Source organism: Apium graveolens, chromosome 7 (genome assembly GCF_009905375.1).
Source record: "Apium graveolens cultivar Ventura chromosome 7, ASM990537v1, whole genome shotgun sequence".
Classification (NCBI taxonomy): Eukaryota; Viridiplantae; Streptophyta; class Magnoliopsida; order Apiales; family Apiaceae; genus Apium; species Apium graveolens.
The window spans coordinates 181,203,974-181,219,475 of record NC_133653.1 but is presented as its reverse complement, the minus strand read 5'-3'; the positions used below and the strand labels follow the sequence as shown (position 1 = coordinate 181,219,475).

At 32.1% G+C, this 15,502-nt stretch overlaps 1 protein-coding gene across 1 annotated transcript; it reads left to right on the top strand.

Moving 5' to 3' along the window:
- The first annotated feature begins 12,709 nt into the window (after positions 1 to 12,709).
- Positions 12,710 to 15,443, top strand: LOC141671016 (homeobox-leucine zipper protein ATHB-6-like). The gene is made up of 3 exons (XM_074477084.1): positions 12,710 to 13,290; positions 13,779 to 14,152; positions 14,409 to 15,443. Exons 1-3 carry the CDS (start codon positions 13,230 to 13,232, stop codon positions 14,973 to 14,975), a joined length of 1,002 nt encoding a protein of 333 aa, XP_074333185.1. The 5' UTR covers positions 12,710 to 13,229; the 3' UTR covers positions 14,976 to 15,443.
- The last annotated feature ends 59 nt before the right edge of the window (positions 15,444 to 15,502 follow it).

The window sequence follows — 15,502 nt, the reverse complement described above, 5'->3', positions numbered from 1 at the left end:
GTTAGCTACTGAGTACAACACAGGAGGGTTGAATGTATTATCTTGATTTTTAGCCTTTTTGAAATTTGGATAATGGTGTGTGAACAAAGCAGTTTAATTGTAGAGATAATGTGTTAGGAGAATTAAAACAACAAGCACAACAAACACAATATTTCAAAACTCACTTAATTTGTATTAATTAAGTTTGTCTTGTTATAAATTCTGTGTTTTTAAAAAATATAAGAACTCAGCTTCTTTCTTGAGAGAATACAAGAAAAATGTGAATCCGTTTGTTACAACTTAACTAAGGACCGGTATAACACCCTCCAAATCCGGGGTATAGATTTGGGGCATTATTAATATCAACTACGAACTAAACCTGCACAAGCGGAATATAAATATAATAGTTACCCCGAACTACTACTACTCAGGATCTTTTAAGGTTAAGAGTTGAAAACAAGAAAGACACACTAACTTTATTACAAACCCAAATAAAAACAATATGTCTCAAGAACTCTCTTTGTTACAAAACTTTATTCTATCTACATTCTCACCACACAACTTTTATTCAAACCAACATTACTACTTATCTTGTTACACCTGATCTGGTAACTCAAAGCTCTCTTCTGGGGTAGAGATGAACACTCTTGGTATAAGAGGGTCCCGCTGCTTGACTCGCTTCTTGACTATACGGGTTCTGATGGGTTTCATTCTCTACCTTAACTGTAAAATAATAGGAATAACAATAAAAGAGGATGAGCCAAAATTGCTTAACAAGCCTGCAACAATATATGTAGTGTAAAGAGAGAAGAATTAATGAACCGATAATCTGTTGGTTTGAACAACCATCTGCTTATGTATAAAATAATAATTTGCCATTGCTGGCGAGTGCCAAATGAACAAGACTGGAAACAAGAACTAACTATGCAATATAACCTGCTGATCAGTCAGGATATAGTGCGAATCTATACCCAACTGTATAGACCCGACCAACATAAGGAGTACTCAGGAAACTACGGCCTATTAATTAATGGTCTGGGTAAAACTCAGCCCGTATCGTAACCATCCAGTCCAAAGCTTAGCATCCGGAACAATCGGAATGCTTTTGATGTATCCCAACACCAGGATATATCAGAGTATATGTAACAAGGGTAAAAGTATTGGAATATGAATAGGGGATTCAATAAATTGAGAGAAATCAAGAATCGAAATGAAATATAAATGAGGATCAATAATTGTGTAACAGTGTATATGAACAAGAATTATCAAAGTGTAACTGATATGAAAAATAGGGTATAATTTTTACTATTCTAAATTTAGAATAGGGGAAAAAACTTGTATTGCGCGTACTTAACCTGGTTCAACTCACCGCCTTCGGTCTCCTACTTGATCGGTCTTGCTGATACTGAATCAATCATAGAAAGATAGTCGTTTAGATAACTTAATACATACGCGTATCTCGAATTGATACTACGCAACCCTATCAATCTACCCATGCGTTTCTATCTGACTCGCATATATACACATATAATTATATAGCACGTAAGGTTCACATAATCATGTAAAGCATATAGCACATAAAGCACATAACTAATTTTGGACTCATATTTATTTTTAGAATCGATACTAGACTCATACCTGTATTAACCAACCCTATTTGATTTTATTTATAATTTTTCGGGATTTATTTGACTCTATTCTACCCCTAATAGGGCTTATAAACAATTAACTATCACAAGACCACTCTCTTTTGGAAGAAATTATGGCTTACAATTATTTTTATTGGATTCGTTTCACTCAAATCGAACTGACGGTTTAATTATTATGAATTAAACAAGATTTAATTTATTAATAATTAATTATAATTAATTAATTATAATTAAATAATTCTTAAATATATTTTTAAATAATTAATTAATAATTATTGTATTTTAAAATAATTAATCCCTAATTATTATGATTAATTACAATTTATTACAATTATTTAGAAATTATTATTACTTACTCGATTAGATCGATTATTTACAAATAATCACTCACTACAATTAACTGATACGCTATTTATCGAATAAATAATCATTACTCGAATCATAATCTAACTCAACGAGCAACTACTCGTATAAATACGAGCTACTCGCGATCCTCGCATAACTATCGAACCATTATTATTATTATATCTCATATGATTAATTAATTAATTAATTATCAGTATTTAATTATTCGATACGAATAATCATTACGACACTCTTCGAATAAATTAGTTATCGCTCGAATACTAATTCCAACTTATCGAAACACTACTCGTATAAATACGAGTTACTCGCAATATTTAACTAATTAACGAATTATTATCCATATTATTTGATTACTTTTAATCCTTATTTATTAATTAATTACCTAATTATTAATTAATAAATAACTAATTTCGAATTTCTAAATTAATAAAATAATTCAGAAATTATTAATCATAATTTTCAGAATTTAAATCTAATTTTATTAGATTTTTAGAATTATTAAAATCTGATTTTTAATTTTATAAAATAAAAGAAATTAGTTAAAAACCAGAAACAGAAAATAGAATATGGGAATCAGGTTTTGAAGATCAAACCCGGGTCGAACCCGGGTCCTCAAGAACAGCCAAGCTGCCCAGAAAACCCGACGCCGACAGGCTATTTTTCAGCGACTCAATTTGGCTAATACGGCGATGCAACGACAAGATTAACTGGGGATTTTCATTCCCCAGCCTTCCTGGAACACAACTCCACCATCTTCCTCCATCCCCGTTGCTTCCATCTTCTTCTCCGGCTAGAACTGCCATGAATACCGGCGAGCTTCAATCCAGAATCCGGCGAAGTCGTTTTCGTTTAATTCGGAACCAAAAAAAATGATTCTTATGCCAAATTAAAGCTACAGAGATCTATAATCACTTCCTAACATCAAACACAAGCAAGAACATCTATAAATCTTAAAAAAACGAAATAAAAAATAGTAAAACTCAAGAACTCGACATATCGATTCAAGGGTCCTAAAATCGAGATAAAAATACCCGATTACTCCTGAGATTACAACAAAACTAACCGAATCAATCAAACAATCAAAGGATCCCTCAAACTCAGAAATCGAAATTCATGCCAAGAACACAAAAAAATCGATTTTAAGATTTACCAAACCTCAGTTGATGATATTAGTATCAATATATTCGTCTCTTCACAAGGATTGTATCGGTTACTCGAGCTTTTTCAGTGGATTAGTAAATCTCCCAAAACCATTGATTGATCTGCTCCCTCTTCCAAGAACACAAAAGTCACCAACACTTTCTAATTTTTATTAATCTGATTTTTAATAATTAATTAACTAAAAATTAATAATAATTCAGCTATTTATACTATGAAAAATAATACCCCTAAATAAAATTAAGGGTCTAATTACACATCTAATAAAAATATTTGGCCCCAATTTTTATAATTGTTGGGTATTAATAATGAATTTTTAAATATCCCATAAATACAAAATAAATGTCAAAAATTCCCAAAAATTATGAATATTACAAAAATACAAAGAAAATAATGTATGATAAATTCATAATCATATAAAAATAAAAATGTGATTTTTGTGGGGTTTTTTGGTACCCGAAGGGGTCCGGAAAAGTCATTTTTCGCGAAAAAGGTAAATTTTTAAAACATCTAGGGGTTCAGAATAGCGATATGGTATAGGTTGTTTTTGGTAAAATAGGACCAATAATTTTGTTTGAAAAACGGGCTTTTAAAACACTGTTTGAGTTGTACGGGTTTTGATATAAAATATATAACTTGCGATAAAACACTAAATAAATATCCAAAACACGTTCGGATCATAACAGAAAACACGTAACACATAGCAATTAGGGTTTAACGACTCAACACAGTTAATCACATAATAATACACATAATTTATCTTTATTATAATATAATACAAGCGTAATTTCTCGGTCATTACAACCAGTGCATGCTTTATATACTAGCAACACAGGTTTCCAAAACTTGCACTAAAATGTACTAAACTCTTTTCTAAAGCAACCTTTTTCTAGTTCCATTTATGGCTTAGAAAATTTATGTAGAATCTTGTAGGTCTATGACCATCCTTTGTCTACTTAATCTTGGCCCTTGATCTTGTACTCTCTCTAGCTACTTTGTAGACTTCTCAATCTAGTTGATAGATCGTTTGTTGACTGAAATCTTGAATATTCATTTATTTGCATTCTGTATTTGAGAGGCATATCAAGATCTCCAATTTGTTTTATAGAGAAGTGACATCTCGATAAGTATAATGACTTATCGAGATCTCCGAGTTCTCTATAGGTATATTTTATTTGACTTGTCAAGGTCTCTTGATATTTGCATGTCAAATAACTTGTCGATATGTCCGAGATCTCTACTTGTACAATTAACTTGTCGATATCTCAGAAATCTCTATATATATTTTGACTTGTCGATATCTCTGAGATCTCTAATGATGAATTGACTTGTCGATATCTCCAATATTCACATCTTCATTTTGACTTGTCGATATCTCCGAGTTCTCTACTTGCAGAAATGACTTGTCGATATCTCCAATCTTCATATCTTTATTTGATTTATCGATATCTCCGAGACTTCTCTATAAGCCATTTTGGACTTCTCGATATGTCATTCTGGAGTTCTCGAATTACTTCTCTATATGACTTGATCTGTGACTTGTTGATATCTTGACTTAGAACATTTTTCTGAAACAGTTTTATTCAACTCCAAACTTTTTCACTTTTCTCTAAGGCATGATCATGGATTGATCTTTTTCCAGAGTTTATTCCTTAGCTTTAATATGTTTATAGAAAAATACTCCAGTCTAATCTTCTAATCATTTTACAGACTCAAGTAATACAATACAAAATACAAAGTTGATTATCAAACAACTAAATCTTAGGGTTGTCAATGTGACTTAGTCTTATTATTATGTAGGCATGTCTTGCACAACAAGGATGTTTAGCCTTTACCCTTGAAATATCTAGGCTTTTTGACTCTGATGTTTGAAAATTCTCTTGCTAGATAAGTCATAGATTGGTCTTAATCTCACTGTAAAGGTTGTCGAATTTTGACCGGGAACGTATGGGCTTAATCTCACTGTAAAGGTTGTATCAACGTAGTTCTTATTCCGAGATTATAGAAAATTTGTGACAATTTTGTTAATGATTAGTACTTTGATCTTTCTGACATTTTTTTAACAAGATAAAAATGCGTAATGATTATATAGTGTAGATTAAGTGTTTAACTTATTGTTCATATACCCCTCTTTCTATGGTTAGAAATAATGAAGCTCCTGAGGGACACTTTGTCCGTTACCATCGAGTACAACTTGTTAAGCTCAACACACACATACATGAATGTGTAGTTGTAGTCTTATATACGTGTTTGTGTGTGGTGAACACGTCTGTTCAGGATGAAAGTAACTGTCTTTATGCTGACCAATTTCTTGCTTCTGATTGCCTAAGGTCATTATACTTGCAGATGTATAATATATTAATATGTATGGAAAGTGGAAACTATGCACATTGCATGATTTGTATAAGAATTCTGATCTGAAGTTGTATAAGCATTCTGTCACGTAAGTGGCTTAATATTCCAGTGACTAAAATTGAAGTATTGAACCTTGTAGTTATTTGCAATTATTGTTGTTCTTGTTGCTGCTACCCGTTGTTGTCATCCTTAATTATATTAACGTTTTTTTTATTGTTTTCAAAATGTAGCAGTAAAGATGTTTAGATATGTAAAAGTAAAACTGATTTTATAATCCTGACAAGTTAGGTTTATGATCTAATGATTGCAGGTCCCTGCTTCTATAAATTGCAGGCTTCTGGAACACCAGAGAGTAGGTGTAAAATTTTTATATAACTTGTACAAAAATAACCATGGAGGTGTTCTTGGAGATGACATGTGAGTAATACTTACTAAATCCATTGTATGATCGATATATTTCTTTTGCTTTGATAGAGAGAGTTTTTCCTTCCCTCTTGCTCCAGATGCCACATGATAGTTTGTTGTGGAATGGGATCCTCTAATGTTACTATCTTCTCCCATTTTTTGAGAATAATAAATGTGTATGTTTGGCATCAAATTCTTTTGGATTCTGCATGTTCTTAGTCTTGATTGCTTTTTAGTTGTACATCTCACCTTGTGTTGAAGTATAACTATATGTGGTATTGGCTACTTCATTGTCGGGGCTACACATGTATATAATAAATCAGACCGTGTTTTCATATTTTCACATGAGTGACAGCTTGTTTAAATGGTAATTACATAGTTTTTTCATTGTGTGTATATATTGCAAAGTATAATGAGATGTATTAGCTACTAAAGTAGTCAAATTTAGGACTTTGGTTTACAACCTGCTTCTAGATACTCGGTATTTAGAATTTGTAGGATTAGGTGCAGGACATATTAAAGCCACTCGTAATCCTAACTACTATGTCCGTGCAGGCCAGGTCAAGGAAGATGAGATCAATCAGAACTTGCTGCTTAACGCCCATGGCCCCTCATACTAAAAAGGGTTTTTTGGGCTAGCTATGAAAGCCAATGCCAACCCCAACCACACTGTAGGTTGCCTTTGTTTGTATTAGATTTTATTTTTAGCGAACATATAGCAACTACTATTTAAATTTACAAATCCCTGAGCATCATAAACATAAAGATAGCAGTTTAACAAAAAGTTCCCAGACATAGATACACTAGATACTAGAAGAAGAATGAAAATAATCTAATCATACATGGACTTAGAATTTGATCTTTTTTTACCTATTTTTAATTACCTCTGGAGTCTTTTTATACTTTGATATCTGATTGTTGCATTTAGTTTTGCTTTGTTGTATGTCTTTATTAAGTATTTTCTTTAGTTCTCAAGATGCTTGTTTGTTATAATTTATTCATCTTATAGGAATCAGGCGAAATTATGGATGACAAGAGCGTCTAGAGTTCGATCTTCAGTTTGGAAAGTTAGTAATAAATGACCTGATAATCCCAACATTAATTTGCCTTTGTATTTTATTGCATGCTCCTGCGTATGATTATAGGTTTCTCATATATGTAACCACCTCTAATTGCGCTTGTCAGGTTATAACGTGGAGTTCATAATTGCATAAAAGGAGTCAAAGTCTGCAAGTGATCCTGATTCAAATGATATGTTAGATGCCTCTTGATCACTATTGAACAGAAATCCTGTTCAATTTTTTACAGAAGTAAGTTAAATTTATATTTTAGCAAAGTGTGCTGAATTCGGTATCCATGTAATGTCAGTTGCTCGTACTTCTTGGATTTTTTTCCACCCTGCTCTTGAACTCCTATTCCTTGTGGCCTTGGATATATTTATTTAATATTACCAATCAAATTGTTAATAGTATCTGATCCTCCTTGTGCACTCTTTACCAAAAAGTTCAATGCAGTGGTATGGTTATAATTTAGGAGAAACGCTTGTAAGAAGATTGTTTATGGTATGGTTATAATTTAGGAGAAATGCAGAGGTATGGTTATATATCTACAAATTGGTTGTGTAACTTGTGTTTAAACTTATGGTTTCATGTTGTACAATGGGATAAAAGAATGAACTTCAAATTTCATATATATCCAAAGGAGCTTAGTAGTAAGAATAAAGAGAGAACACAAGGATATAACTTGCTCTGGCACCAGGGATATCTCACCACAACTAATTCTTTTTGACTTGTACCCTCAGATAAGGTTAGACTAGGCTAATATTTAAAAAATTGAGATTAAAAATAAATCCATTGTAATTTCTCTTTTGTGTACAGTGGTTGGATAGGTATTTTTTTACAGAAGATGGTTTGATTTTTATTAATTTGATCTAGTGGCTTCTTCAATGACTTGCAGATCTTTGCCTATTCCATCACTGATGAGATTAAATTTTAAATGTGCCAGTGAAGATCTTTATAGTTTTCTATAGCTAAAGTTTATTGTTTTGTCCAGATGGACCATATGTATTTTTGTTTTTTTGAATATTGTAACTGGATTCATGTAAATGGTAAACATTGAGGGGGAAGGAAAAGATGAAAATGCATCAGTTCTGCATTCTTAGCCAAAGAATACTTACATACTTGTAAGTTCATGTAAACTATAATTATAGCTGCATACATCTTTAAAAAAAATTCAGCTTTTATATGTAGTTCTGTTTGTACTTCAAATTAAACTTTTTATATGTGAATGAATATTTGATCCTAACCACATGTTATTTGTAATTTATCACCAGGTCTGTCAAAAACTTATTGTCATCATACGGGACCAGAGGCTACAGGAGCTTTACTAAGAAGTGGGAAGATGCAGAAGAACAAGGGCATTCCTCAAATGATATTTTACATGTTATTGCCGGTACCAAGTCAAATTCTTTGTATAGACAGTAGTAGAATAGATGGATGGATATGTGTAGTACTTGATATTTTGATTAGATGAATCTGTGTATCGGGTGTTGGAATATTGGTTGTTATATTTATAGATAACTGATATTATGCATCAATTGATTTTGGTAGTTCATTGGTTTGACAAATTTTTGGCATCTATATTTTTAAAATGTGTATTAATAAAACAGGTACAAACATCATTACAGTGGAAAATGATGTCTGTCAAAACTTAATACATCAGTTTTACTTGAACATTGACATTAGTAATACTGATTAAAACCGATGTTAAATAATAAAACAAAAAAATCTTAAAATAGAAAACCGATGTTATTAAGCTTTATAGACATCGGTTTGTCGCCAATAGATATCGGTTTGAAATTAAGAACCGATGTCAAAAGTTATGTTTACATCGGTTTATCTTGAAAACCGTTGTTATTGGTATTGGTAACATGAGTTTAATGGGTAAATTGAAATATTTTGCTTATCTCACATATGTTTAAATTGATAAAAATATCATATTATGATAATATATGAAGATTAGATATGCATTAGAAATTTAACATCTTTAAAAACTGATGTTATACGTCTTCTTTAACATCAGTTTAAAATCAATGTTAAATTGGGGGTCTTTAACATCACCCACGAAGGCATCAGATTTTTTTATTCATAGACATCGGTTTTTAGTCGAGGTCTATTCTATTTTTTCTAGTAGTGGGGGCTGAATGTGTTTTCTTGAATTTTAGTTAACTTGTGAAAATGTTTGGCTATTTAGAACAATACAAATATATGAATTTGTAGAGATAAAGAACTAATACAAAACACACAAGCAATTACCAAAAACTCACTTGATTTATTAAAATCAAATTTGTTTAGCTACAAATATGTGTTCTTAAAGATAAGAACTCAACTACAATTCTTGAGAGAGAATACAAGATATTTCCTCGATCTGTTTGTTACTACTAAACAAAGGACCCGGGACATGCTTTATAAATCAACATGCACGGGTTTACAAAACTTGCATTAAAATGGACTAACACAGTTATTTTGTACATTTCCATTTCCAGTGTTAGCAAATATGTGCAGAATCTAGTAGGTCTGTGACCCTCCTTTATCCAGTAAATCTTGTCTCTTGATCTTGTATTCTTCAAACTCCATTTGTAGTCTTTCCAATTCAGTGATAGAATTGTTTGTTGACTGCTAATCTTGAATTTTCAATTTGTATGCATTTTGAATTATGAAATAGTTTGTCGATATCTCTTTTGTTCTGTAGAGATGTCACATGTCGATAAGTATAATCACTTATCGATATCTTGAGTTCTCTACATGTGTTAATGACTTGTCGAGATCTCTAGTTCTCTACAAGTAGAATGACTTTTCGATATTTCTAGTTCTCTATATAAGCTTTTGACTTGTCGATATCTCCAGTTCTCTACATGAGAATTTGACTTGTCGATATTTCTAGATCTCTACATGAAGACATAACTTATAGATATCTGAGTTCTCTACATGTAGAATAACTTGTCGATATTTCTTGGGACTTTTCTACAAGTCATTTTAAACTTCTCGACATACTTCTCGGTATTCTTTGATATGTGACTTGTCGATATCTGACAACTTTATTCAAATCCAAGCTGTTACACTTCTCTGTGGGGCATGATCAGGATTTGATCTTCTTCTAAAGTTTATTCCTTAGATTGATTCTGTTCACAGAAAAATCCTCGAGTCTAATTTACTTAACATTTTTACAGACTTAAGAAATATAAATATAGGATACAAAGTTAGATTATCAAACAACATAAGCTTAAAATTGTCGAGATAACTTAGTCTTGTTATGTACATTCATGTCTTGCACAACAGTTCAGATCAAATGTTACCAAATTTGATTTCAATAAAATATTTTGTTTGATAAATTACCAAACATTAATCGGTTATTTGAGATTTTATTCAAATTTGTAAAAAATTCGTCCGAATTCGTCTTTCCAAGTTTCTTTCATTTAGAGATTTGTCCAAAAAAAAGTTCAGATACATGAAAAAATCAAAATCGTGCCTGAGATTACATGTGTCATGTGCAAGAAAAAAAAGGACCCTAACAACCCAAAAGAAACAGAAGCACGTGAAACAATAAAAATTAACTAAAAATTGTAGAAATCAAATATTTTGAATACATAAAATAATTTAAATAAACTTAAATTTGAACTAAAATATTACAAGTATATAAATAATAAGATATAATAATCATAAACAAGGAAATAAAAGAAAATCAAAAACTACTTCATATGCCGTTATTTAATGTTATATAATAAAATCATGTAATTATATAAATATAGTTTTCATTTGAATATATAAACATCAAATATAGATATAATTTAAAATAAATTAATAATCACCTAAAAATTGAATTGTTAAAATTAGTATGGTAAACAAGTTTTCAACATACAAAATAGTGTTTTATCATTTTATTTGATTAACTTTATTGAAATTTTTTATATTATTTGTCTAAACTGTTAACAAAAAATAACATTCCTATTACATACTTTGCTAATCAATTTTTTCCCAGAATATTATGGTTTTTAAATTTTTTTAAAATTACTATATTTCTTTTAATTTTTCTTAACATAATAATTTACAATAATTTAAAAGTTACTATTTTTAAACTTTTACTCAATTTTCACTTTCTCCTTGAAAAATAAAAAGTATACCTACTTTTTATTTTGTTGCACATTATGTACCCATAAAATACACAAAAACATCAAAAAGTTGTGGCGTCTAAACTTTTATTCCCTGTGCAGTCCAACATTTAGAACATCAAAAAATTTATATTTGGGCAGATTATCTCTAATCCCCCTCCAATAATAATTCAAATGATAATTTAAATTTAGATCATTTGAATTACCACACTGATCCAAATTTACTTTAATATAAAATAATGATTTTATTATTTATGTAGTACTAGTTTATTAAATTTTAAATTGATATGTAACTAATTACTGAAAGTTAATGATACTTTTATATGTTAATTAATAAAATGAATGTGTTTTTAGTTAATTAAGTATATAATTTTTCTATTTTTTAAGTGGATTGAAAAAATTATCTTTTATTTAATTAATTTATTAGATGTAATATAATTAGTTAATGATGTTCAAACATTAAATTTTAAATAATAAAAAATTATAATACGATACTTTTGTATTATAAAATATAAAAAATGATTTGGATATCATTGTTGGAGTGATCATAAATTTGAATTAGATTGTAGATCATTTGATCACTTGCTACTAGAGGTGGCCACTTGTGCGGGTTCGAACCGCCCACCCGGGACCGACTCGTAGTAAAGCCCGGATTTATTCGGCCCGGTTCGGGCCGGTTCAGAATCGCACAAATCGTTAGATTTCACGAGCCGGTTACGAATAGAGTTTTCGAAAATCGGGACCGGACCCGGCACGGACCGCACAAGACCCGCAGGACCGCACGAACCCGTGAGCTCGCACAGCCCGCGCGAACCCGTGAGCCCGAACAGACACTTGGGTTGGTTTGTTAGTTTGCTAAGTTATAAATGTAGTAGGAATGTTTGTTCTTTTTATATGTCTTTACTTTCTAAATTCACATTTTAGTGTCAGCTAACTATAGATCAATAGTACAAGTAGAACCTTAAAATAGATATATAAAAAAATTATTATGAAAAATAATAACCTAAAACCCATATCACAGATTATTTTTAATATTACATAATTTTTTTGAATTTAATTTATAAAAATTTTAAATTCTAAAATTTATTTATTTGAAATTTTAATAATATAATTCGATAATATTTATTAATTATTGCTATAAAATTATTGCCTAGATATGTGTCTACTACTAGACTACACTTCAGTACCAAACTCATTGATAAAAAAAAAAAAATTGACACAAGCCCGACTTGTCGAGCCCGCACAAGCCCGACTCGTTGAACCCGCGTAGCCCGCCAACTTGCGTGCGGTTACGATTCCTCTTTCTCCAGTTCAAATCCGGCCCGAGCCCGATTCGCTTCTCCACCGGGCCGGTTCAGTGTCCAGATTTTTAGTGTTCAACCCGTATGCGGCCCGGCCCGAACCGCACAAGTGGCCACCTCTACTTGCTGCGTTGGCTTTTAAAAACTCAGCAGCTTCCTGTAGGCTGAAACCGACACTAGCCGGTGGACAAAAAGCTGCATGCACTTTACAAAATGTTCATTTCTGAAATGCAAATGCAAATGTAAATGCAATGTACCTAACCCGAGTAAGATATTAACTCTAGACATAACCCAAGTTTGATTTATTTAAAGAGTGAGTGAGAGACAAGTGAGAAGGCCAGCTGAGCTGTGTTTGTTTGGGTTTTAGTTTCTTACATACCTCCCTCATTTCTTTTCCTTTTCTAGTCTTATTAGATTAGTGTAATAATTATACATACTTACATATGCATGGTTCTTGAAACTTGATTGTGTAATAATGATGTAGTGAAACAGCCTGCAATATCTTTTTATTTCTAATTATTTCTCTTCTGGGGGTTTGTTTGGCTTGGGTTTTGTTTTGATGGGTTCAGAGGGAGAAGTGGTGTTAAATATAGAGAAAGATGGGACACCCAAGAGAGGTTTGCACAGTTATTCAGATTATATCAAACACTGTGCTACCACCTGGCCTCTTTTTTGTTATTACAACAATTTTGCTTCCATCAAGTGAATTAAAATAAATCCTTGATTTTAAGCTCCTCTTCTAAAAATAGCAAAAGAAGGAAAATTCTAAAATACCATCATCAAGAAATAAATAAAAAGTGGGTTCTTGATCTGTTTAACAAGTGCTACCACTTTGTTTTGTAACTAGTCATGAAGAGACTTAGCAGTACTGATTCTTTGGGTGCCTTGATGTCCATCTGTCCAACAACAGGTGCTTAATTATCACTTTTATTTTATTGTACCTTTTAATTTATTCTTCTTGATTATACCCTTGTCATGTTTTCTTGTCTGATGTTTCCAACTTCATTTTATGCTCATACTTGTAAATTTCTTGCTCTGTACTTAATTTTTGGTAGATCAAGTGTGTGTGTGTGTGTCTGGGAGAGGGAGGGAGAGAGAGAGAGTGGGAGAGGGGGGGGGGGGAGACAAATTTAGTAACTTTACATAATTCTAATCATCTTGATTTCCTTTCCTTGTTTTAGTTAGTTTGTTTTTGTTCCAAATTTAGCAAGTTTACATAATTCTAAGTGAACTTAGTTTCCTTTCCTAGTTTTAGTTAGTGTGTGTTCCTAACTAAGCTACCCCACATACTTACCCTTAGCTTAAACATCTTGGGCTTAGTTTAATTGGTTTTCTAGTTTTAGTTACTGAGAATTAAGCTTTAGCTAATTGTAATTTTTTATGTTGATGTTATTATAGAAGAAGGGAGTCCAGGAAACAACCATGTTTACAGCAGGGAATTTCAGTCCATGTTGGAGGGGTTAGATGAAGAAGGTTGTGTGGAAGAAATGGGTCAGATCTCGGAGAAAAAGCGGAGACTAAGTGTAAATCAAGTCAAGGCATTGGAGAAGAATTTTGAAGTTGAAAACAAGCTTGAACCGGAAAGGAAAGTTAAGCTTGCTCAAGAACTTGGCTTGCAACCTAGACAAGTTGCAGTTTGGTTCCAAAATCGCCGTGCCCGATGGAAGACCAAACAACTGGAGAGAGATTATGGTGTTCTTAAGGCCAATTACGACAGCCTCAAGCTTAAGAATGATACTCTTCAACAAGAAAACCAGTCTCTGCTGAAAGAGGTACTTTACTACACTATACCCAACAAGTATATTAGTAATGATATTATACTTTACATTTTGCAAGTTTTTTTTTGCTAATTACATTTTGCAAGCTAAATAACTAAAATTGAACCTAAATTGCTCTATAGGAATGGCCTAGCAGGTAAACACACAAGTCACACATATACAAATTAATTTTCACAGTAGTAATACGCTGAATTAGCGTAAAATTAAAGAATTGCTCACCATATTGAATAAGTTTATCATTGAACTGTAGATAAGAGAGCTGAATTCGAAGTTGGAAGTGGACAACACTGATAAAAACAGTGAACATTCAGTGAAAGAAGAGATGATGGTTACTGAGGACAGTGAGAAAGCTACTGATGTAGTACTGAAAAGTCCGTCGATCGAATGCGAAGATGTCAATACAGAGGTTAATTTCGAAAGTTTTGATCATCAGAACAACAATGGGATTACAATGGCTGCTGATTTAACTACATTTTTCCCGGATTTCAAAGACGGGTCATCAGATGATAGCGATTCAAGCGCAATCCTAAACGAAGACAATAACAACAGCCCAAAGGCAGCCATTTCTTCGTATGCTACTAATGGGGTTCCTATTCGGAGTCATCAGTTCATGCCGTCTTCCATGAATTGCTTCCCGTTCAGCTCAACATCATCGTTGTCGAAAACCTTTCTAGGGGATGCTCAAAAAGCATGTTATCAGCCGCAGTTTGTGAAGATTGAAGAACACAACTTTCTCAGTGGAGATGAGTCTTGCAACTTCTTTTCAGATGATCAAGATCCTAGTCTTCAGTGGTACTGTCCTGATCAGTGGAATTAAAATAAACCCCCACCAAAAATAAAGTAAGAAATCAGTCATTGGGGGGTTAAAAAATAATTCATGCGAGATTTGATGAATTATTCATCAAAATGGGAAGTTACAAAATTTAAGAAAAAAAAACTAAAAAAAAAGGGCTAAAAAACAGTGGTCTCTCAATTATTTGTACAGATTGAAGTTGCAGGGCTGCAGAGAGAATCACGTGTGGTGTGGTGCAGAGGGAAAACAGGGTGGTGGGGCCCATGTAGTGGAGGGTTGGCGAATCAATGACGTGCAGGATGGTTAGATTAGTGTTATTTTTATTATTAGTATTAAGGATTAATTAAGAGCACTTTGAGTACTGCTGTTAAATTTATTAAAAAAATGTTGGAAGAAAGATTAAGCACTCCGATGGCTTGCTTGTTCAGTGGAGAGAATGCAATCTTTTCTTTGTAATGGTGGGAAAAATAATCAATGCCTCTTTTAAACCAACACTCACTAAAACCACCAACAATTGCACCATACATCCGACTTATAATTTTTTAAATCAA